Source organism: Patagioenas fasciata, chromosome 4 (assembly GCF_037038585.1).
Source record: "Patagioenas fasciata isolate bPatFas1 chromosome 4, bPatFas1.hap1, whole genome shotgun sequence".
Taxonomy (NCBI): domain Eukaryota; kingdom Metazoa; phylum Chordata; class Aves; order Columbiformes; family Columbidae; genus Patagioenas; species Patagioenas fasciata.
Window position 1 is genome coordinate 29,131,254 of NC_092523.1, and position 24,630 is coordinate 29,155,883.

Genomic DNA, 24,630 nt, shown 5'->3' on the forward strand with positions numbered 1-24,630 from the left:
TTCACCAACAAGCTTAGGGTTTTGCTCACAGGTTTTGATACCCTGTCCTGCCTTTTATCATCATGGTCATAGTACCTAATGAAGCAGCCATCTCAGAAAACAGAATATAATAAAAATAAGTGTAGCAGTTATGTGGTAGACAAATTAGAAGGTCATTAAACAAAAACATTACGTTATGTCCAGAGATAAGGTTGAAGTCTTTGAAAAGCCCTGTTAGACACAGCCATACCATTCGACATACATAAAGCAAGGTTTTTGACAGACATTTGATAATTGCAAATTTCCTCCTTCACACATAAATGTTGCATATTTTTCATGAGCCATTCTCTGTTCCAAGACTATTTAAAATTTACCTGCATATAATTTGGACTTTAAAACAACAACAACATCGGTTATAAAGGAAGAGGGAGAAATCTAGACAGCTGAAAGATGCAGCTTCCCTACTTCTGGTACTTGCATGCCGGTTTTCAAAACTGAACTGTGAAGACAAAGAGCAAAAAAGGATCAATCATCAAACAGATAATCTCTATGAATCCTGAAATGAGACACCAGCTGGCAGTAGTGCAAGGAAATGGGTGCTGATGAGAAGCAGGTCAGAAAGACTGGGATGTTCTATGCTGACCAAGGACAGCTGCAAGCGATTCAAAGCAGCCCTGACTTGCAGCCTCCAGAGGCACTCTTTCTGTAATTAAAGATAGGAGAGACAGAAAAATAAAAACAAAAATCAAGACTAGAACAGGTTAGCTGTGAACTGGCTAACTAGCTGGCTTCCCACATTTACAATACCCAAAGGAAAGACTGCTCAATGAAATCTGCTGTTCACTGGCACCAAGATGCCAGGATGAAAAAGCCAAAGCCTTGAGAAAAAGTATGGGTGCAGTTTGATGAGCAGCTTCAGCAACACTCACTGTGGGGGAACTTGTTCTCATTCCCTTCCAGCTGCGGCAACACATTCCATGTGGGGCTATACATTGAGTCAGATAGGAAAAAGCTGGTAATTTGTAAGCACAGCTCAGATCCCTCAACTATTTTGTGTAATCTAGACATTTATGAGTTGATAATCAAATGCCTAACCTTGTATCTGTTAAAATAATTGTAACTTATTCTCTTGATCTGGTCTGATCCAGTCCTGCAAGGATACTACCGCCAAGGTCATCTGACAGAAAATGCCCCACCTGTGATCATCTGTAGGCTTAGTCTCAAAGCTACTCATTTTAAACACATTTAGGGAGGGCAGTGGGAGGCTGGTGGCACTGGTACGTGCTGTTACCAACCAGAAGTCAGTAGTCTGGAAATAGGTGAAATCAAGTGCTAGTCAATGGAGAACAAACTCTTGGAGTAGACACAAACCTAAAGGCAAAGACAGAAACCTGGGACACTTAGGACACTTGGGTGTACAATGCACAACACCACAATTTTAGACTTGGCTGAAACAATTTGTCTCTTGCTTCACACCACCCATACAGAAATATATTTACTTCCTTACAGCTCCACATCTTCCATTACTGATAAATTACTAAAATATGGTCTTCCAGGTCACCAGTGTAAGAGCAAAAGGTCAAAAAAGCCATAAGCCCATACTAGAAAATATGTCAACTCAATGACTAAGTGGTCCCCATTTACCATTACATTTTCAGATCTACCAATAGGCCATTCTTAACCTCCTTAGCATGGATAATATTAGCTAAGCAATGTATTTCTTCAATCAGCCTGTATAATTAACAAAATGAAAACAAGTCAAACACTCTTGTCCAAGCAGCATACCATCATCACCAAAATTATCAACCACACCTGTAGTCTCTGGCAAGCTATTGCAAATTATTTTCATATGATCTAATTTCCAGTCAAGGAGGATAAAATAAATTGACAGGTACATTATCTATTACTGGGTTTTTGCCTAGATTAAGTTGCCTAACAGGACAAATTCAGGTCATCCTATTTTCTCCTTATAAAACACTGGTATAATAAACTCTTTATTTAAGTTTCATGCAACCTTTTCTGTGGCCTCAGGCTAGTAATAGGTCAAGAGTCTCTTCGATAACCTTTTCAAAGGCCAAATTGAGAAGTCAGTATCTACATTGAGTTTCCTTCCCAGATCTACTACAGCACCAATCAAGAAACAAAAGGATTACTTTCTACAGTTCTGTTTTGTTTTTAAACTGCTTGGGGTCACATGAAAGCACAGTCTACACCAGAAATGGCAAGTAACCAGGTGGAGGACATCATACAAGCGAGATGTTAATGAAGGAAGAGTAAGTGAATATGGTTATTTCTATACCTGGCAAAGGACATGGGATTTCAAAGAGCAACTTGCTGACACAGGCTCTGAATAAGTGACAGAAATCAACAGTGAGTGGGCTTCAAAAATTAACCAGCTGAAATGACAGCATTTCAGCATAACAAAATAGTTGTGTTTGTACTTTTACAGTTAAAAAAATATCAGAAGGAAAATTGTGAGTCTCAAGATGAGACAGATTCTGTGGTTATCAGCAAAACTTTCACCTTCTGTCAATATAGCTTTACAGCTCAGCTGTGCATGTATATTTTTGCAAGAGGAAGGGAGGAGGAAAAACTGCAGTAAAGATTAAATTAGAGCTCCATTAATACCGCAAAGCTGCCCAAAACTGAGTGACTGCTAAAAAAAACCAGTAAGCATGTTGCCAATGTATCCTTTGCAATAACTCACATTCATTTTAAGAAGACACAACATCCACACTAAGTGCACAGCACTTCAGAAAACAACAGCAGGGTGCTGAGAAGACCATTACTACAAAGGACAAATCCATTGCTGGCAATATGTCATCCGAATACCGTCTAACTGAAGAGAAGCACAAGCCTGCGATAAGACGCAATGATTTGGCTATGAGCCTGCAGCGGGGGGCCACGTACCAAGAGACATCCCTCCTCCTCCCCTCCCCTTGCTGTTTCGGAGAGTGCGGGGGCCACACCAAGGCTACAGCGGATATACTGCGCATTCCTGGAGACCAGCCCGACAACTCAGGGGGACAGCCACGTCCCCGACAACCAACAGCGACACGTGGAACCGGTTTGCCTGAACAACCTCTGCTCCGCATGGCAGGGATGCTGCAGGGATGCTGCAGGGATGGAGAGAGCTGAGCTCTGCATCACCATGCTGCCCAGACACAGCTGGGCTCAGAGAAAGAAGCTGCTCTTCGTTTCGCCCTTCTGAAAGTGACCAAAAGGCTCTAATGTAATTTATCAAAACTTTTCTATACAGAAACAGCTGTCAGTATTTCCAGGGCTTCAGTCTGTCATGCTGCCGCATATTCGCACACGTCACGTGCACTCAGCAGGCTGGCCCGTGCGTGTTCAGCTTAAGATGCAGCAATACTCTCTTCAAAGAAAAACACAAAAATCCAAAAATGTTTATTTTCAGGTAAATATAAATTGCACATCCCCAGGACGGACTAACACTTTTTATTTCTAAGAGAGTAAAAGGACAACTTTTTGAAGCTTTATAATGATGAACTGTAATTCTGCTGTTGGACATTTTATACAGTGGGCCAATCTGCTCAGCCTACTTAAATACGCCTTGTAGACAGCAGGAACTTGAACTACCTCCTAATCCGTCCTAACCCTAGAAAAAAAGGTACACAGAAAGCTAATGTCATCTTGGTATGGTACTTGCAGAAAAGCGCAGATGGAGCATTGGATATTACCATCCTCACCACAGATTACTAAAAATATTGCAACATGGCAAAAAGCACAAAACTTTTTAAAAAACAAGCTCTTTGCAGCCATTCAGGTTAGAACCTTATTCTCATATCCTCACTTAGATGTGTGTCCTCTGTGTATTGGTTTTTATGATTAGAACATGCAAATGGTACTACAAAAAAAACAACAGTCCGACAGCCAACACTGAAGAACATAAATGTGTTCCTGAATAATTTAACCGTTATTTCCCAGTTTCACTGCAAGCCCTCAAGCCACTCGGTGGGTGTAATCTGCTCTAGACTCAACTGTGGCTGTGTACTTTGGCACCAAGTCAAAACAGAGAGGTTATTGTTTGATTTATATGCCAAAAGCCACTTAGATAAAGGACTAATGGCAGGCTGATAGCTTCAGCCTTTGCATGTGGTGTTTATACAGACCCTTCTTTCCTCTCCCTCCTTTCTGTCTATACTCCAGGAAGGCTGTGTCACATCAAGATCAAGTTAATTAATTAACTCTTACTAGCATAATTTGATTGATAAAATAATTGATTCACTAAAGGTCATGGGGAGTGCTATTAAAACACCAACTTTTCTGCTTCAACAGTGGACAGGGTTTTGAGATTTGCATTTTTCTACACTGCAAACAGCAATTTTAAAGCAATAATCACACTACAATAATTGATGGAAGAAGCTATGAGAAATTAATCTGTCAGTTAAAGTGCACTGCAAAGTTCAGAAAATATTCAGGTACTTATGAGATATTTAAGCAAACAGTAAATCAATCCTACAACAGGCAGGGTCACATAAGAGAATTCTCTGTATTGTTAGCTCTGTAAACTATTAAACTTTCCCCAAAAGAGAAAACCAGAGGCCTTGCCTATGTGATGTACTTTGCTATTTACTATGTCCAAACTAGGAACATTTCCTAGTATATAAATGTTCCTGTACTTTTAAAGCACTCCTACAGGGAACATAGCCCTATATGACCAAATTATTATTTATTAGATGTTAGTAAACTTCATCATCAATTTATACAACTAGATTACTTTTCTGTAAGACACAAGCAGCATAGATTTTTAATTTTTAAAAAAGGCCATTTTAAAGATACAGCAAAAAAGAATAATTAAAAATACACTAGATTCTTAACAGCCTTTTGCCACCAAGTAATTTTAAAGCCCTTACTTTAAACCAGCAGGCAGATAAAAAGAAGCTGCTAGGCATTTAAAAAGCAATTTTGAGATAATATTCAAGGTGTGGTAAATGAGCTTGCAGCTGGCAAAGCTAAAGTGTAAGACCAAAAATGGGAGCTGATAACTAGCCACAAAGTTTTACAATAGATTCCCTCTGGACTATGTGAAATTTTTGTAAGCATCACGTGTTAGAAGCAACATTTTTATCAGAAGTTTATTGGCCAGTTCACTGATGTTGTTCAATATGTAAGTATACAAGAAAGTACAGTATTAATTGGACTAATACAGCAGACCTGCTTATAAAAAGCCATTGTTTGCCACTAAAAGTCAAAAATTCCATAATTTTTCTGCTTCCTCTCCTCTGTTTTGACCTTAGCAAGGATTAGGATACAGATAAGATTTTCTTCATTGCTGATTTCACATGCAGCTGACTCAACATGGCCATCAAACAAATGGGCACAGTACACGGGTTATTCTTTAAAAACTCCATCTCACAAATGTAAGCGTATGCTGTCTAGTGCACCAGGGCAAAGTTGGTTAAAACACAGTGGTAAGAGAAGGAACAGTTATTATAGGCAAGTTATTATGTTCAAGCTATTATTTTTAGCTTGCCATACCTACAGATACCAACTCACCAGGGTAATGCTGTACATCTGGCCAAGTTAACTTAAATTTTGCAAATGTTTCCAGATGCAGGATGGTAAAACAAGCTGCTAACTACTATTAGGAGAAAAGAAAATAATCATTGGTCATGTCTGGTGAATCTTAAAACCAACAGGAACAGGAAAGTATTCTTTGAATTTGCTACTGAGTGCCATGAGAGAATAAGTTTTGGTTCATCTTATAATGAAGCATAGAAAGCATGGGACAGGATTTTCATGGACATAGTAGCAAAAGTCTAAAAAATGCTGAGAATATACAAAATCACAAGCTTATTTCAGACAGACAGGAATTGTGAAAGAATTATCTCAAAACAGCTTTTAAAACAACATCATAATTTTAAGTTGCAAAACCACTATGTTTCATATGGACTATTGTGTTCCAATAAAACCATGACCACTATACTGCAAACCAGGAAGAAATATGCTCCCTGTTATCAGTGGAGCATGGAAGAACTTAAAAAAAAACAATTCAGGAGGTTCTTACAAACACAACCAGAATGGCAACCCCAAACTGCCCCACAACTGTTCTGTTTACCTACAGCTCTTTGCTTGGGGCTCAATTCGTTTCTCCCTCTCCACAGATGACAGACAGTAAATCAGACTCTTAAAATTTGACATATTTTTGGTCCCACAGGTGAACTGAATTACAATAAATTTAAGAATTAATTATTAAAAGGTTGGCAAGGATTCAGTTCACATCAGGAACTAACTGAAAAGAAAGGAAAAAATCCTCCCAACAAAAGTGAATGGTAACGTTGCATTCTATGTTTTACCCTTTTTATTTTTAAATAAAAAAATAAAAGAGAAACTTAACTTTTCTGGCTCATTCATGTATCTACTTTACAGATAGCCATACTTATAAAACAGAATATGTACGCAAGTTTGATGACTGTGGTCAACCACCATTTGAAGCAGGTTCGTCATTTGCCAAACCCACCATCTTAAGTTTCATCGAACATTTCCTCAATCTAAGCATCATGTAAACTTGTAAGGACAAGCATCTTAACCACAGTCCTGTTTCATGTTGATCTAAATATAGACATATTTATATACATATATGCTGTGATACACATACAAGAAGTTTCTTGGCTTCAGAAAGCCAAAAAGTTTAACATACACAGTTCAGCATCCATGACACAGAACAACTTTACTCACTACTAACCACATACATGAGACAACACAGCTGCACACAGAATGATGTTATGGAAAAGTAATGCAACTCCACTCATTGCCGCTTCCAGTATCAAAGAGTAATAGTGTAAACTAATGACACTAGTGTGCATTAAACCAAAACAGAAAAATAATTCAAGACAGCAGAAAAGTAATCTGTGGACCGTATTTTACCATAACAAAAGTCAGCACAAACACACGCACGCACTGTATCTGAAAAGAAAATTAATTTATAAATCCTCTTATTCTATTCCATTCACATAGACTAGCAATACAGAATTTCTGTATCAGCTTAATATTAGAACAGCTTCTTAGTGAAAAAGTTCTTAGAAAACATTCAGAGGTTTTTTTCAATAGAATTTACTATATCTATATTTAAACTGATATGGTCACATTTAATAATCCTTTAGACAGATGACATTTCTACAGTGTTTCATCTGATTATAAGCAGCCAAAACAGCATTTTGCTGTGTTAAAAACGAAACTACAAGGTCCAACAAATAGTTTGGGGAGCTATGGGTTCTCATCTCCTTCTTGTTCTGTTTATTTTAGCTGTTCCCAAGATCATTAATATCCACTTGAACCTATAAACTTCAAGGTCAACCAAAGGTGAAACATAAGGAAGCAATATAATATCAAGTATTCAGCTGGATTATATGCCGTGAAACATTAAGGCAGTTTCCTTATACCATACCTTTTCTTCTTTCTTAGTAATAGAAGATATAAGAAGATAAATGCCATGTAGCTATTGAGCCTGATTTCTTGTTTTGGAGGATTTACAGAAAGACTAGCAATTCCTTTTACAGAGCAACTTTGAAATTTACTAACTGTGGCTTTCTCGAAAATGCTATGTAATCAGAACAAAATGAGTAGAAAATCTTCAAAAACTCCATAGATGGAATAAAAATATACCCAAAATATTGTAATACTATATCTTACCACTGCCACAAGCAACATAAACCCCCTAAGTCTACATTGATTGTAGCTGTTAAACTACAGCAGTGATGTATTGTAGTACATGTATAAGCTTGTGACCAGCAGCACTAAGAACACACAAAAGCCTTGCAAATACACCTAACCTCAAGACCAAGAGGGACCAGGTCTTCTTGTGGACCAAACATCAGGCAAATCTCTGAAGCCCCTGGATTAATTTACCTCACATAGTTATCCTTCTGCAGATGAGCCATGCCAACACCAAGAAAGCTATACATGCATATAAACCATATCATCTCTATTTGCAACATCAGAGGGGAAAAAATATATGTATAAACTGTCATCCCCTACAGGTGCTGTGGCATCCAAGTGCAGTACATCAAAATCCATAAAATAAGCTGAACAAGCAGCAGAGGCTAAAATTGTGGGGAGCAACTACTTAGACCAGGACTCTACATCTTCTCCAAACCACTCTGAAAATGAGAACTGGTGCTTAATTCCATAATACTTTGTTGTCTGCAAATTATAAAATTATTACAAGTCTGAATTGAGTTACTGACCATTACACTAAAGCTCCCATTTACTTTGAGAAATTTTAATTCAAAAATAACACTGTAATGCACTCACACAGGGAGTCATGCAAGCAAACAGACTTAGCTTTGCAATTTCATATGGTGGCTGATACTGCTACAAGATTATTTCTTCAACAGCTATCAAATATTTTGTCAGGAAGAGAGTTCCTCTAAACAAGTGATGCTGCCTTTGCGGAACTACTGGAAGAAGCCACAGCACGAGCATGAAATGGATGACAAAGGACCAGGCTTTCCCTAAATACATTTCTGAAGCCAACTCTATTCACATTCTACAAAACTGACTGCCAGTGATGTTTCACACCATTATATGACTACTGTGCAACATGCAATATGTTTTTGTCATAATGCTAATGCTGGAAGATGTTACCCTGAGGCAAGTCTCCAGGAAACAAGGGCACTTTCGAGAAGGTAAGGGGTGTAGGAAAAGGAATCTGTACGGTCCTGCTTCTGCTCACCAGGCTGAAGCACGACTGAAAGGGAAGCACTAGTCACACAAACAGCCCTGAAACAGAAGCATGGCTGGAAATTACACCAACAAGTAACAGATCATCATCTTTGCCTGAAGTCCTTTTATGATGGTTACTTATCAACTTCAAGAACCTCTGAAGTCTACAGTCTTACAAGATTATTATCCTGGAACCAAATGCTGTTGGTTGTCTTAAAATACATGAATTTCAGGGTATCTCTTTTAAAACTTGGATTATCTCAAAAACTTTACTGGAAGTCAAGTGTACCAATAAACCAGGGATTCTATTAATCTTTTTTTAAGGGTTCTTCTTTTTGATCTAATACAAGTGTACTTACCAAACACAAAGTTTGGTCATTTTAAGCCTTTCTGGTGATACCCTAAGCAGAGGGATCTGGCAGATTACTGAGAGAGAGAGCAAGCAAGATGCATCTCTGAAAGGCAGGACTGATTTTGATAGAGGCTGACTGATGTTTAGGTCTTAGTAATCCTTCAATTATTAAATCCCACTAAGCTCCGTCTTATATACAGATGTGATTTTGAATATGTCCTGTGCAAAGAGAAAAACAGATTAACTGTCAACTAGCCAAAGAGTTCTAGCTGTAAGATGTGGTCAGCACACCTCAAAACATTTTAACTCTATCTTTTCTTTAAACCCTGTCTGTTTCTTTTTCAAATGCTGCTGTTGAACAATACAAAATACATTCTGTTACTATTTTCATCCATTAACCAGTTGGTAGGATTACCTCCCTTCTACATTAGTTTCACACCAGCTGTCTCTGCAGAAGAGCATTTATTACAGGCCACAGAATATTTAGCTCAACTTTCCCATTATTCAAACAGTAGCTCTTAAACAATTATGAAGGCATTGGGGCGGTCGTTCAGTGGATAGTTATGCATCGCACTGGGACTTGCAAAAACAAGTTTCAGTTCCAAATGCACAGCAGCATTCTCTCTCCTTGCCAGCTATTCAGGACTAAGCTCCTCTGCACTGACTCAGCATGGGACCAGGTCTAGCAGTGCTCCTTCCTCGTCTTCTACTCCCACCTCAGTGATACATTCTTTGGAAGTCTTCGAAGATTTCTCAAAGGAGAGCCTACAGAAGAGTAAAACGCGTAAGCTGTAATAGCATGTGAAACTGTCGAGCAAAGAAGAGAAAAAAAGGCTGTCCACCACCATTCAAAAGCAGAAGCGGCACCTGATCTTTAGATGAATTACAGGCAGGCTAATCCAAATAAACAACCAAGCACACCATAGCAATTGGACGCCTGCGAGAAACAGAAGGACTGACCATCCAGATGAATGCTGAAGCCAGTCTGCTTCCTTCAAGACAAATGAAAGAAAAATCACTGAAAACTGAAATTCTTTCTGTTGCAAGGAGAATTGATTATTGAGACCTGATCCACCCTGTTTTCCAGATGTGGATATACAGTACTTCACAAGGTAAAGGGAAGGCTTAATGCCAAAAGCTTCCCAGATATGCCACAGCCTTCTTGGTCACTGTAATGAAACAGACCTTAATCATTCCAGCATTACCCCAAAATTCACTCTTGCTCCTCTAACAGTGGCCGAACTCTGCAGGGGTGAAGCGAAAGAAGTGCACACAAATACTTTCTTAATACTTTCTAATATTTAGAACCATAGTTTAGTCCTGTCCGAGTTTCTACTGGTTGCCTTTTGGTCCAACAAAATGGTTCTGTAAAATGTTGCATTCCTACAAGCTGCAGGACAGCTTACGCAGAATGCCAGACCAAGTTCTGCATGAATCAAGTTAATTGAAAGCTTCTGAGTAGGATTTTGTGCACTACAAGGTATATCAAAACTTTTGCCAAGCAGCTCTTTAAAATGTACATAGTAAAGAGTTACTTGTCAGGGATTTTAATTTCGTTTTTGGGCAAAGTAAATGAATTATGCTAAAAATAAAGTCTGATCCTTACAACATATGTATTACTTGGGAATACTACATGTAACATAATAGATTACTTTAGAGCATTCTGTTCTGTGTTTTAAAGCTATTGTATAAGGTTATTTTAATAAAAATTATTCCAGTGAAAGAACAGTTAGTAATGAGGTGCTGACAATTGAATCTACATTCAAGGATTTCACTGGTGTGCCAAGTCCACTTTTACAGATGCACTGGGTTAGTTATCCAATACATGTCCTTGAGGCATGTAAAACCAATATATTTTGGGTCACTTTTGGCAGCAGAGATAGATGAGACAAGTGAAAACATTTACAGAGAACACATCTGAAGTGTGTTTTTCTTATTAGAGAAATGTAAGAAAATAAACTCAGATACCATGGAATGCCAGAAATTCCCTCTCCTCAATGTTTTTGATTTACAAGGCCATTATTTGGTAGTCTCCTTTGACCTCCCTCCCTCATTTGCTGGCCTAAAGCCTTGAGTACCCAAAGCAACCTCTTGACTAGTCCATTTTGAGGGCTTAATGTACAGGAGCATGTCTTCATCAGAGAAGGAAAGACAACCCTTTCCACAAGTGACTCAGTTACCACAAGAATCATTGCTTATGAAGTCTTATGGCACAGAGCACTTAAAACAGTCAAAGATACTCTCTTTATGAGTTGAGAACAAGTGTTGAAGTAGAGACTTGGAGACCCATAATAAATAGTAAAAAAAAATAATCGGAAGCAGGCCTTACATCTTACAGACATGTTGTTCAACGGGCAGGGACAGATTCTCTGCTAGCATGTTGGTGAAAGCAAACTTAGACTAACATAAGGGCTTGGCCCTGCGTATCTTCCTTATGTTCCTCTCTCGTTTCAAAGTAGCATATTTGTCATAGTTTCGATGCAAATCTAGAGCCCTGGCTTCTTCAGATCTCACACAAACCTAATATGGCCAATTCTAGCCTTCAAAACCAAACTGATAGCTATTCAGAAAGAATAAAGGTCCAGCCTTAGGCTTTCATTTCTATAACCATTTCCATGCTCCAGTTGATCTGTCATGGAGAAGAAGATAAGGACGTTTGTCTACATTGCATATATTTACCCTGTGCTCTGGATATCTTCTCACAGCCTCTCCCCGATACACTTCTGCCTACCACAGAATGAGTAAGAAGAGCAGAATTTTGTCTTAATCCAAAATCTCTGGATTTTCCATGGCTTTTTTCAGTCATCCAATTTTAACGCTGCATCCTCCTAAAAAAGGCTTGTATAAGAGGTGTGTTGGGTGCTGTCTAATTTCCCTTCTCCTCCACATTCTCTCCTTACCATCAGAACCCAGCGTATCACTGATGGTCTATTCCGACCTGTGCAAAGAGTGTTTGAAGGCATGACATATTCCCCTGTCACTAATAAGACCTGCAGCTTTTTCTGTCAAAGTTAATTTCCTTTTTCTAAAGGGTAACTGGAGCCTGAGCACCCGTGTGCAGCATACACATTCAGTGCACGTTATGTGGCTGTTTCCAGTAACTGAAAATGGCTCAACATGGATTTCTTTTTCTGGTTGCTTATTTAAATAAGTAGTACAGTCATGGAGAGACTTAGGTAAGGTCATAAAACTCTTCTCTCCTACAGCGAACGGGAATCTTTCTCAGTTGAAGATCATTTTAGAAAATACTTGCAAAATCTATAGAAATTAAGTGGATTTGGATTAGCACAGTCATCCAGAGCCTGCCAAAGGATCATTTCTGGCCACGGTTCACCAGGGCATAAAAATTGGCTTGGTTTGGTCAATATTCACAACCACTTTTGAAACTGAGAGCAGCTATAAAACAGCAAAAGCCATTTCAGAATCTCTTTGCTACACTTCAGGAAAACAAGATACATGAAGAGAGGTGAGCACTGGGGCTAGGTATTATGAGTTAGAATCTAAAGATCTGCAATCTAAATAACAGAATCCATGCTAAATATTATTTAGCCACGCTAAATAACAGATGAGGAGGCTAGATTTTTGGATCAGTTATAAACAAATTAAAATCAATAGTTGTGTAACTATTTATCTGTATAAAAACAAAGTACTTCTCCATGCACAGATTCTGTCTACTTTCCAGAGCAAAAGCATCTTTAAGCTCTGCCAGGTGAATAGCTCACTTCACATAAATTGTAGCCCATGTAAGCTTTGACTCCTGTTTCATATTAAGCTCAGAATCGTGAAAGAATCCAAGTCATATAGTCAAAACTTGCAAGCAAATGTGTTGCCAACAGATAATATTGTTTCCTTCCCAAACATTGATTCGTTGTCTGAATTAGCAGCTGTCATTTGTTCTTCTCATCAGTCTATTATGGCACATTTTTCTCTGTTGTAAGCTACAGCAGGCTTACTTTATAGTATGAGAATGATAAACTAAAACACCCCTCCAGGTCACTCAGTCACTCTCTGTTCTGGCACTATGACTGAACAGCAAACGAGTAATTCCACAGTATGCAATAAGGCCAATGCATATCACTGCATTTTAAAACTTCATTGTTGAGGTCATTCGTAAGGCAAACCTGAAGGCAGCTGGCCAAGCGGAGTGAGAGTTAGTCTTAGAAAAACCTCACAATGTCAGCCAAAGCAACAGTTACTAGGAAATTGTACAAGAAAGATTGGAGCTCACATTGGAGATTCATAAAGTCTACTTAAACAGACACAGTCTGTATGCTGCTATTGAATTCTGAATACATCTGCAGGTAAATGTACTGTGGCCACACCAAGAGAAAAGCAGTTTGCAAACTTACACAGGGGAAAAACAGAAACTCACAAAACTCACAAACAAAAGCATTAAGGTAACAAGAAAACTATGTCAATTTGAAAATAAATGCTGCGGACAGTCAAAAAAACCACCACTCCTAAGAAACATAAAGATCTTCCTCTTCTGTCCTGACTGCAAACATCAGTAGTTACTCTTTCTGATAGCTAATGAGAGATTTGTCCTTTACATCTTGCAAGGAATGTACCTGCTAACAAGGGAACAGTCAGAAGATAAAACTAGCTGAACGTACTCACTGAATTTCCTTACGGACATTAAGTTACCTTGCTGTGTTAACCAGCTGAAGATACAAGTACTCAGAGACCTGTTGATGGTTGGACAACATCTGGGTAACACTCAAATTTATCGTCTTTCCACAGGCAACGGAAAAAATCACAAAACTTGGGATTTAATGACAGTACTCAAATAGAGATTATATTAAGAATAATATAAATACAGGGAGTCCTTCTCCAGAAGAATTAAAAGTATGTCTTCAAAAAATTAAGCATGAAGGGTTCTGGATTTTGCTGTCTTCAGCTAGCAGATTCTACAGGCGATGGCATCTCAAACCTCTTGATCTCTGCACTCTGAGTTTGGCTGAGTGTCAGAGGACCCAAGAAAAAAACCTGAATTCTGGCTGAAAACTTTCATTAGTAAACCTGGATAGCCCAGACAAACAGTGCACTTATTGGTCCTCAAAGCACAAGGAATGAAGTCTTGAGCAGTCCAGCTTTCCCCAACCCCCAGAAGTCCTTTTTGTGGGCTGAGAGGCACAGATAAGGAAGAACCGCCCAGCTGACGCTGAGAGCTTGTCAGCCCAATTCCTTCTTTATCTCAAGGAAAATAAGTTTCAAGCTTGCTCTTATCTAGAAGACACAACTTCTAAGGCTTCCAAGGCCTGTCATAACAGGCGATTGAAAAAAATGTGGCACCTATTAGGCAGGAACCTGGTCAGATGAAGAACCCTCATGCGCTTACTCTGCTGGTTACTTCAAGAAACCCACTACTGCAGCAAACAGGGTTTTGCAAAGCAGCGAGGTCTTCTAGCAACACTGCACGTCACACAGCGTGGGCGAGTTGGAGGTCTTGACCTCTTCCCAGAATTTTCCACCCTCAGCACCCTCTCACCCCTTCCTTTTTTCCATTTCAAGGAAGTCCCGTGTTGAAAGGATCCAGGCAAACACACACATTTATTGTAAGATATAATAAATCTTATCAGCTTGTTCATCTTATCCTGTGGCAACAGTCAATTACATTCATTTGATTCAGGCTGGTTTGAAACTGAGCAGAAAGTGTCTCCTGAAAAGCTTGTCTTGACTGACAAACCCCAGAAGCTGATGCAGCCAGGGCTGTTATTCCCAACAAGAAGATGCCTTGAGAAATTTCAAACAATAAGGAAACTCTAAATAGGCCTCCATTCAGGACTGTGCTCTGAGCTCACACGTGTAAAACAAAGTGGTTAGCAGGAAGATCACCAGTCCTGGAACGTGGTGGTGCTGGGGGACGCTGTGTTTGGGGCATTCCTAGTGCCTGATCCACCGCCTACAGAAGCATCTCCTGGCTGGATTGCTGAAAAGGCAAAAAGTATCAACAGAAAAACCCTGTAAAGCCCAATTCACCTCCCTGAAAATGGACCTTAGTGGCACAGCATAAGTCCTAGAAGCACAAGGCTGAGCTGTAATTTCTCCTGTTATTGGTGAAGGAAAATTTCAGGGGGTCTTTTAGTGTGATGTGATGTCTGTTTTTCAAAAATCCTGCAATTAAGACCTTCTTTTCTCCAAAAAATTGCTGCTCACCTTATTCAGAAAGGCAGATAGGAAAAGGCTGTACATGAGTGGTGGCCTTTTTTTCAGTTGGTTGGTTCTGTCTTTGGGGAGGGGAGAAATTGCATTTTGGTTTAAAGCAATCCTCGAGTGGCAAGCTCAGCAGGGCCCTGCAGCAGCAGTGAGAGGCCGGGTCCCAGGGGAGCAGCAGCGCGAGCACCCCAGAAGCTGGGACAGGGGGAGCCCCAGCAGCACCAGCACACCGCTGCTGAACCACCCCCAACACATCAGAGACGACCCAAGAGTGGTTCACAGTGTGCAGCTCTCCCTCCTGCCATCTGGAAGGGCCTTGCCATCCATTGTTTCGGTTTACCCTTCCTCCTCAGCAAGACTCTCAGTGTACATGAAGTAATATAGCAGCGTCATCTGGATTTTCTTACTGTAGTATTAACATTTCCTCTTTAATATTAACATTCCAAAAAGGAAAATTACTCTAATTTATGCCATAAATTTCCAGCTCATTCAAGAATAACACTGTCTCAAATTACCTCCTTATTACAAGCTTTTATAAACTTATGCATGCAAAAAAGTTGTGTGGGTTTTTTTTAAATTAATATCTTTAGCTGACATAAAGGAAATACTCAAAAAAATAAAACTGAAAATACCACAAATATCCAAGAACCATCCCCCCAAAGCTTAGTTTGTAATTAATACAGTGTTAAGAAAAACATCACTGATATCCTTCAGATGTTTGTTCCCTAGTTAAAAATATGATGGGGTGGAGGAAATCAAGATAATAGAATCAACTGTTCAAAAAAGGTCTATTACCCATCTTAGAAGGAGACTTTAATCTCCTTTCTGGTTGTAATTCTTGCTGTTTTTTTCTTTGCCATACAAGCACAAATAATATTTCATTTTAAATTCACATCATACATGATTGTTCAAAGAATATTGCAGTGGTGTATTGTACAGAGATCATTGGAACTGCTGCTTCATCAGCTCACAGCAAAGGTGGCCAGGAACACACAACTCAAAACAGTCTCCTCTCCCCAGTGCAAAGTACTGCTGGTAGGAGTGGGACAAGCACAGTACAGAAGAAGGGACAAACGGAGATCCTATCTTTGCTTGTCCTGAAAACTTAAGTACCCACAAAATCATTTGCACCATTATTTGCATCCTCCCGAAGAGCAGAACTCCCAGGATTTTCTGCCATGTGGCCTGCAAACGTGTATCCTGATAAATTCTCTATTTTGCTTTTTAAATACTTTTTGTATTTAATAAATATTTTTGCTTTTTAAATTAAGTTTAAAATACACGTTCCTTGGACAAGGACTAGGAGAGGAAACAGAAGGAAAAAGAAATGAAGTGACCTGTCCAAGATCATGCTGCAAGCCAAGAGCAGAGCTGGGACTGGAATGTAAGTCCCCTCACCTCATGGCTCTCCTCTATGCTCAGAGTTGTCCAAGTCCCAGCAGTAACAGGAGAGCTCTGCACCATCACATCACACCCAAGAGCAAAGGTGCAGCTGGAGGGGGGATTTCTTCTCCATCCAAACCGTAACAGTAACTTGTAAATAAAAGTATTAGTCAGTCTAAAATAGGAATAACAACCTCAAGAACTAAGGAGAACATGCGACTAACTAACATGAGACATTGAAATTTTACTATTTTATATCCAGGAACATTCTTATTTCTAACCAACACGCTTTCTCTGCACCCCAGCACACCTCTCCTTCCACCCTCATACAAAGACCTTTGCAAATGCCACGTTTCAAACATCTGGCCTGCATATCTATATTTTCTGCATCACACCCATCAGCAAGATCACCTCATTCTGAACTTGTTATTTTTTCCTCCAATGCAAATTCAAATGATTTAGTGGCTCCATCTGCTTTGTCAAAAGTGCTCAGATGCCTCAGCTATATTGCTCACCGAATTGCTTTAGGCATAGCAGACAAAACATGAAGTGTGTTATGTTATAGTTTCACATCTTTATGGAAAAATGCTTGCTATAAGAATCCAAAGGTTCTTTATATATTGCATTAAATACATATACACATTAAATTAAAATCTGGTCCCTTTCTGAGATTTTAACACTCCATTGAATTCAAAGAAGCTTGCAAACTCCAAAAACTGGAGAAAGGAAGCAAGAGTGGAAAAACAGACAAGAAATCTCTATTCAGCAAGTTCTTGAGATGTGCATAAACTAATTAAGTATTCTGTTTATTCAGCAAAATACACAAGCACATCAAAAGTGTTTCTGGGAAATAAAAAAGCAGATTAAGAAGAGCAAACATAGATATTTATTCAGTTGCCCACAGTTCAGTATCACATAACTCTTTACTTCTGTTCCCACATGCCACAGACCTGTGGCATCTGAACCCTGATCTGGGGCTTCACGGAGCCGTGGGGCCACAATGCACCTCAGCTCCTGGCTTGCAAGAAGTGGAAGACAACAGAAGATAAACCCATTACTGACAGCAGGATGCTTCCATGTGATAAAATACCAATCTCTAAAAACACCAGATAGGTGCTTTGAGAAACGAAGTGGGCAAAATGTTATGGAATGGACATGATGGATGGCTCCCAAACACAGAGAGCCTGATGTTCATCCAAGCAGACAACTCCTAGAAGCCACTGCATGTACGCTTAAAATCAGAACCTGAAATTGTTAGAAATTCCTGCAAAAACACTGTGTGGGTTATCAAAATACAAAGACCAGCAAAAAAGCTGTAATCAATATATTTTTAAAAATTATCTCTGCCATTAAGCTTTCACTACAATTTTCACCTCTATTATGCATCATTTGTTTGAAAGGACAGGGTGGCTATTGCTTTTCTTAATCAGAAAGCAACAGTTCTGATCAAGAGTGGATGTCTTTAGTTTTATGTCTATAAACTGCTCCTTTTTTTTTTTTTTTTACATATATCCATCTGTATATAAAAAGCAATAACATTTTGACACAACTCTCGAAGAGCATAACTCAGCACTAACATTCACTCTGGAGCAGCAACATGTCAGTGACTACAGTAGGGCAAACAATTACTCTGCAAGATTTCTGAGGCTACTAAGACTAATAAAATTAAGAGGTCTACAATAGATATTTTCTTTTTTCTTCTTTTTTTTTAAGAAATTCCCTTCCTCACAAAGAGAGTACCTTCAAAGTACAGTAACTTAAGCAGCATGTGGCATTTACATTTTCATCTAAGTCTTTAAAGGAACCCATTATAACCTCAGATTTGAGAAAAGAACCCTGGTTTATTTCACCACGCCATCCATAAATTATTCATTAATTCTGTTTGCTAACTCTGTAACTAAGCCCAGATGTTTCTGCTGGAGAGGCATTCCATAAGAAAAGTTAAATATAGCAAGCTGTGTGGAAGGAGCAGACGTCTCTCTCTCCCCCAACCACAGCATGCTCAAATATTATTTGGTTTAAAATAACGAAAACATTTGAAAAATATTCTGAATATGCAAGTCTGTGAAATGCCATAGTCTGATCACACCATTTCATGTAAAAAAGCCCCCACACGTTTCACTTCGGTGTAAATGAAGTTACTGGTTCTGTCTCTGGGAAAGGTGCTGGCACTTTCACTTGCCAGAGTAAATACAAAATTTACAAGCAGAGGAACACTCCTTGCTATGCATCATTTACCAATATAAATCAAGACCTAAGTTTCCAATTACAAGAAACACTTCTGAGCCAGCTACCAATAGCAATAACCATCCTGATGAAGAACTGAGAGCATCCTATGGAACTTCTTAAGGGAACTGACACGGAAACTTACTGGTGAGAATTTTAAATCCACTTCAGTGCTTCAAAAGAACTTCAGTCATTTTACGCTAGCAAAGATGATTAATCCTGACATTTATAATCCAACACTAAAAATGCAGTCCTGCTGAACAGAATGGAAACTACCACCTTCAGACACCCATTCAGACACTGTTATGGTTTCTAGTATTCTTCAGCAACTGTCTTAAGCTGGTTTGGGAATAATTTTTTTAAAATTAGAAACAGTGCCTAATCATTACGCAGTTGGAGAAAAAGTGGGAGGTGTAGGGTTGAACATCACAGAGCCACCTTCTCTGGAGTTTGGAGACTTATTCTCAGGCATGCAACATTTCTTCAGTTGTGAACAATGACACAGGAGAGATTTTGAGAAGACATTTAGTCCCTTTGCTCTGCCCTGAAGGAAGATTAGTCCTATTTAAACCAATATTTGCCTAATCTGTTCTTAAAAATTTGAAGCATAGTACATTCTGTAAAATGACTTAGCAGAGAGAGGGTATTTTGGAGAAGCTCTTATAAACTGGTGTGGTAGTGACGCCACTGCCTTGGTACCAAGTATCGGTTCCTGACATTCAACTTTGCCGCACTTGCGCCTTGTAGCCAAATCCCATTGTTCTTTAATCACTTGTGTCCATGGGAGACTTCACACGATGTTAAGTCTCTCTGCACTGTTAACAGAGGGCACCTTCCCACTAGCTAGCAAACAGGCAAACAAACCTCTGTACTTATACTATTAGCCACCTTAGAACACAATAAAACTCTGGTGTCTGTTCATGAAAACATGAATATAGAGAAGACTGAAGTAATAATTTTGGCATGAGGAGGCATACTAGCACTAGCTTTAGTCTCCTCAATGTCAACAATGTTAGGAATAATGGAGTCGTAGCACAAGTCAACAGTCTAAAGGTAATAAATATCTTTTTTATTTTTCCTATTCCATGCTGCCAGAAATTTTCTTTCTGGTAGCTACTCGAAGTTAGCAGAAACAACTGCTACCACAGCATGTCTGCAACAGGCAATGACCTCTTCATTTGGCTGTGTAGACAGATCTTAAGGGCATCTCACTTCTACTTCAGAGATCAGCTGGAAAGCAGCCAATGAGAACAAAAACCAGGATAAATTCTATTTAAGTTAGTCACCCCAGCAGCAACTTACAATTCAGTCCACCTATACAAGGAAATGCTTCCTCTCCAACTTTTAAGCAAGAGGAGAGTTATGCAACATGAAACCTAGAAACTGGACTCAGTTACAGCATGTGTGAGAGATGGAAGATGATAAAGGATCTGGAGGCTCTCAAAAAATAAAGACCATATGTTGGAACAGTGGAAAGTCTTTCCTGAAATCTTTGTGGGGGGGGAGAAGAGGGAGAAGAGTGCAGGTGTAGAGCACCAAAAGGAGTAAAAACAGACAAATAGAAACTACATGAGACAGCCCATCTCAAAAAAATGTTTTCTAGCATATGAAGGGAACACTACAGCAAAAGAGAAAGAACTTTTAATCTCCTTTGCACTACATTAATTTCTAGAGCACTGCTGAGTAATTTTTTTTTTGTGGAGTGAAACCAGCACCTGGTGTATTTCCTGGTCTATGCATGGTAAGAGAAGTTGCAGGAAGTTTCAATTCAGACAACTAACTTTAGAAAGTCAAACAACAAATCTGATGCACTTTACAAGCAGAGTCTAGCTACAAATTATACATAGCTATTAAGAAGGACGACTGTTCAAAATTCCTGCTTCTAGGTCATCCTTGTTTAAGCAAAAACTAGGCCTTTGTGAACCTGCCAGTATATCTAGATTTGTGCCTAATTATCTCTCTCCACAGGTATAGTGTTTGAAAACAGAGATAAAACCTTAAGTTAGCAAATACTCTAACAAGAATTGAGCATGCAGCTCACTTCATAATTATAGAGAGTCTTATGGGAAAAAGAAGCCACACTTAAGACCTACTTGTTTGTATGACCTGTTACTTAGGCAGAAAAAAAAATGTCACAAAGAAGAAAGCTTGGAGTTTAACCTGTACTGATTTCTATTTACAGTAACTTACAGCAATTTAAACAACCCAAACCTAAAAAGGTCCTGAGAACACTCCACTTTTGGGACACTTAACTGGTTTGTTCACTTAATGCACACATACAGATGATTATGTTCCAGTGGAATTAGGACCAGATGGGTTTTTGCTGTAAACTTGATTATTATTTTCTTTAAAAAGGAAAAGACTTGTTCTTTTTTTTTTTTTCCACAAAGAGAAAACAAACATATTCAACATCTTAAAAAACAGAAGAGAATGTTTACTTTGGTTGCGCTAAGCAGCCAGGTGCTATAATGCTGCAGGTTTCATCTGTAGTCTGTAGTGATGTAAGTTCTGCCATGTTAACCATCACATCGGTCTTGTGGCCAGGAAGCTTGGGAAGCACAGAAAGTATCTTCTCTGCAAGATTGTCGCCATGATGACCGACTGCTCCTGGGGGTTAAAAAAAAAAAACCAACATCATAACATCAAGAACACATGTAGCTTTTCAAAGGTATTTTGCTATAGAAGTAAAATTAATTTCTGGAATGTCTGAAATTAAAAGCATTGACAACATTTCAGAAAGATTAATTTTAAAAGCATAAATTAGACTTAGTTTTACAGCTGTTAGATATTCACTGATTTTGCACTTTAACATGCAAAATATTTCTCTTTGAATAAGAAAGTTGTTAGACAAGATTTTCAGCGGTTATTAAAAAAAGAAGGCAAACATTTATATAAACATGCTCACATGCAAATTACAACTTCCATACTTAAACTAATAGGACTGTGCTTAAAAGGGCTGTATGCAAGTTGCATACACAGCTACCCAGATAGACTGGCATATTATTACAATAAACAATTACTAACAACATACTACCATCAAGATCACCACTCTTATATGGACTGATGGCAGCCCAGGTGAAACCAACATGAAGTTACTAAATCAACCCAAGTTACATAGTATGAAATGTCAATTTGACCACATTCCAAGATAAACTCCGAATTCCATTTGGCACATTTGCGTCAATTCTCCTGATTTCAAATACACATTCTCTTCTTTCCATTCACCAACTCTCAACACAGGCACTAAAACCAACTTACAAAACATTGAGACCATAAGCTAAGCCAAAGCAAAACAACATGACACACAAACAGATGAAAAAGTCAGAGAGGGAGACTGGAAACCTCATTGCCTTTAAGTCAGGAACAAGTTGAAGGTATTTGTATTCTGCTGCTTTAGCTATACTTCAGCTATTGCCACAGAGCTGGACACCAGTACTGAGCTTAGTTTTGCTCTCCTGGCTTTACTCGCAGGGAAACAAGGACTTCTGAAGCCACCTTTGAGAGACAAGAAAATAATCTTTCACGCTATGATCCCACTGCATCAAACTCTGTCCATCTGGCACCATATCTGCTCTCACTTTTCATCATTTCCAAAAACAGAGGTCTGTTTCCATAGTTGAAGTAGCTTCACATGCTCCATAAATCCTTTACATCAAGACCATTAGCAGGGTCAGATTATTAACTGCTCTTGGATAAGCAGAAGGTTGTCCCCAGCAAGTCTACAGCAGGCAGGTATCCATGATGCAAAACCACTGCATGGTTTATCAACTATTCTGAATTGTAGAAGTTGTTGAAAAGAGAAAAAAGGGTGGAAAGGGAGGAGAAAAGTAAAGTCAAACTCCATGCTGACAATGCTTCTACCCACAGGAGGCAAAGGCGGCACATGTGTCCAGCATGTGGTGGTACTGCAACGTGGACACCTGGCCGCTCAGCTGGATTGAGACTGCCAATTTGTTTCACCAGAGATAGTAATAGTCACAGAATGACAGCAACTTTCCTTTCTATAGTTCCCAGATAGATTTAGACCACTGAAATACAGATGAAATGAGCTGAGTTGTCTTTGTGACTCCCCAAGACATCTGCTCTCCAAAATCCCTGCATTCTTCTTACTAGGTCAGTCACTTGTCAGCCACACCACCATTATCAACACTCGCAAAGTTACAGACATGGAAAACAGATGGCAATCTTCTGAACCTCCACCCCCACAGACTGGAAGATTGCTTCCAGTCTGTCCACGTTTGCTGCACGTGAGCAACACTTAGCTAGACAAGACATTTAGCTAAATTGGAAACACCTCAAATGCAGATAAATCCATGTTAGTTATTAACAACCCTCCTCCTTTCTCCTTGGCAGAAGAGGAAAGTCTCAGTGTATTTAAGTTGCTTCCACAATAAGTAAGTGCCATCTCAGTCTCCTTAACATAACTCCTACTCCTTGGAGGTTCCCACCAGTCAGTAGGCACTAATGGCTTCTGCAGTGCCCATTGAATCAACCAGAAAACATCTTCTGGAGCTTTTAAAAATCCCTTTCACCCTGATCAACTATGCAAACAACCAAGGCTGGAAAGACAATTAAACCCCATGAGACTAGGAGAGGAAATCAAGGGGATTCTCTTTTCAATCACACTGACTTCATTCAGCAGGGTCCATGGGACTGGTTTCCATCCTGCTCATCCCTGTTGAAGACAACCAACAGGCTCCTCAGCAGCTTCTCATGACCAATGGCATTCAAGGCAGCTGGTAGTTTTAATGCTGCCAATGCGCACACAGACCAGGTGTTGAAGAGACATGGCAAAGTTATCTGACCAATGCAAAATAGGAGTCTTCAGGCCAGGTTAATATCCAGCCTTGAGGACACAGGAAATCTCAAGTATAATGCTGTCCTAATTTTACTTTATCTTCTCATTAAGAGTTACAAAGTGAAATCTGTGACATTTGATACAGGTTGTATCTGGCACAATTGGCAAAGTCAACAAACAAACTGATTCTCTAACAGCAGCTGGGAACACATTAACTACACCTCCCCATTCCCCAAAAAGGCATCAATGACAGGCATGCAAAACAACATTTTATGAAGACCATTAGCAGGCCTATATCTCACCATTTGTACTCCCAATTCTTATGTTCTCCTACTGGTTCTACTGTATGGTTCACAAACAAAACAAACAAAAAAAAGCAGATTTACAAGGCAGTTGCATATCACAGAAGTAACATGAGAACTTGGGCAATGGGAAGTTGGTTGCTAAACATGAGGAGCCTGGATTAGAAAGTTCTCCTACAAAGGCATTGCTCAACAGCCAACAACTAATGCAGCTAATTTCCACTGGAGGCTTTTCCTTCAATCAAAATTCAAACATAAGTCAGAGTGCACCAAAACAGCATGCAAGGCCTATCTTGCTTCCACTATCAAGCTTTCTTAACATCTGCTGTTTTAAGTACTTTCTAGATTAGTTCAGGACTGGTGATTTTTGAAAGAGAAATGAACAAACCCGTTCTAGTTTTCCTGATATTTCAACACTGCACACTCGTCCAGTGTTTTTCTGAATAAGATCATCATTAGGAAGACTTGACACTTGACTGTAGTAGGATGTCCTGGTTTTGTTAAAAAACGAGTTTCTCTTTTAGTGAATTTGCCTGTCAGCTAAAGCTTTCATATTAGCTGCATTTTCCTGGAGAACCAGATACATGTTTTGGTAAACCTAGCAATGGAATGCGAAGTTATGATAACAATTGATGCACATCTCATGAGAGGGGCAACGAGAAACAGGTGACCAAGGAACTGGCCAACTGAGCATAACATCCCATTCACGTGAATACTTCATATAAAAGTGGGAGATCACGAGGACC

General features: G+C 39.2%; 1 protein-coding gene across 2 annotated transcripts in view; it reads right to left on the reverse strand.

The window, feature by feature from the left end:
- The window catches only part of SCFD2 (sec1 family domain containing 2), a 197,533-nt gene that overhangs the window by 165,994 nt on the left and 6,909 nt on the right, over positions 1–24,630 (reverse strand). For both annotated transcript variants that reach the window (XM_065837087.2, XM_071807498.1), the window contains exon 2: positions 21,223–21,391. In XM_065837087.2, the coding sequence (XP_065693159.2) occupies positions 21,223–21,391 (169 nt within the window). The remainder of the gene's footprint in view (positions 1–21,222; positions 21,392–24,630) is intronic.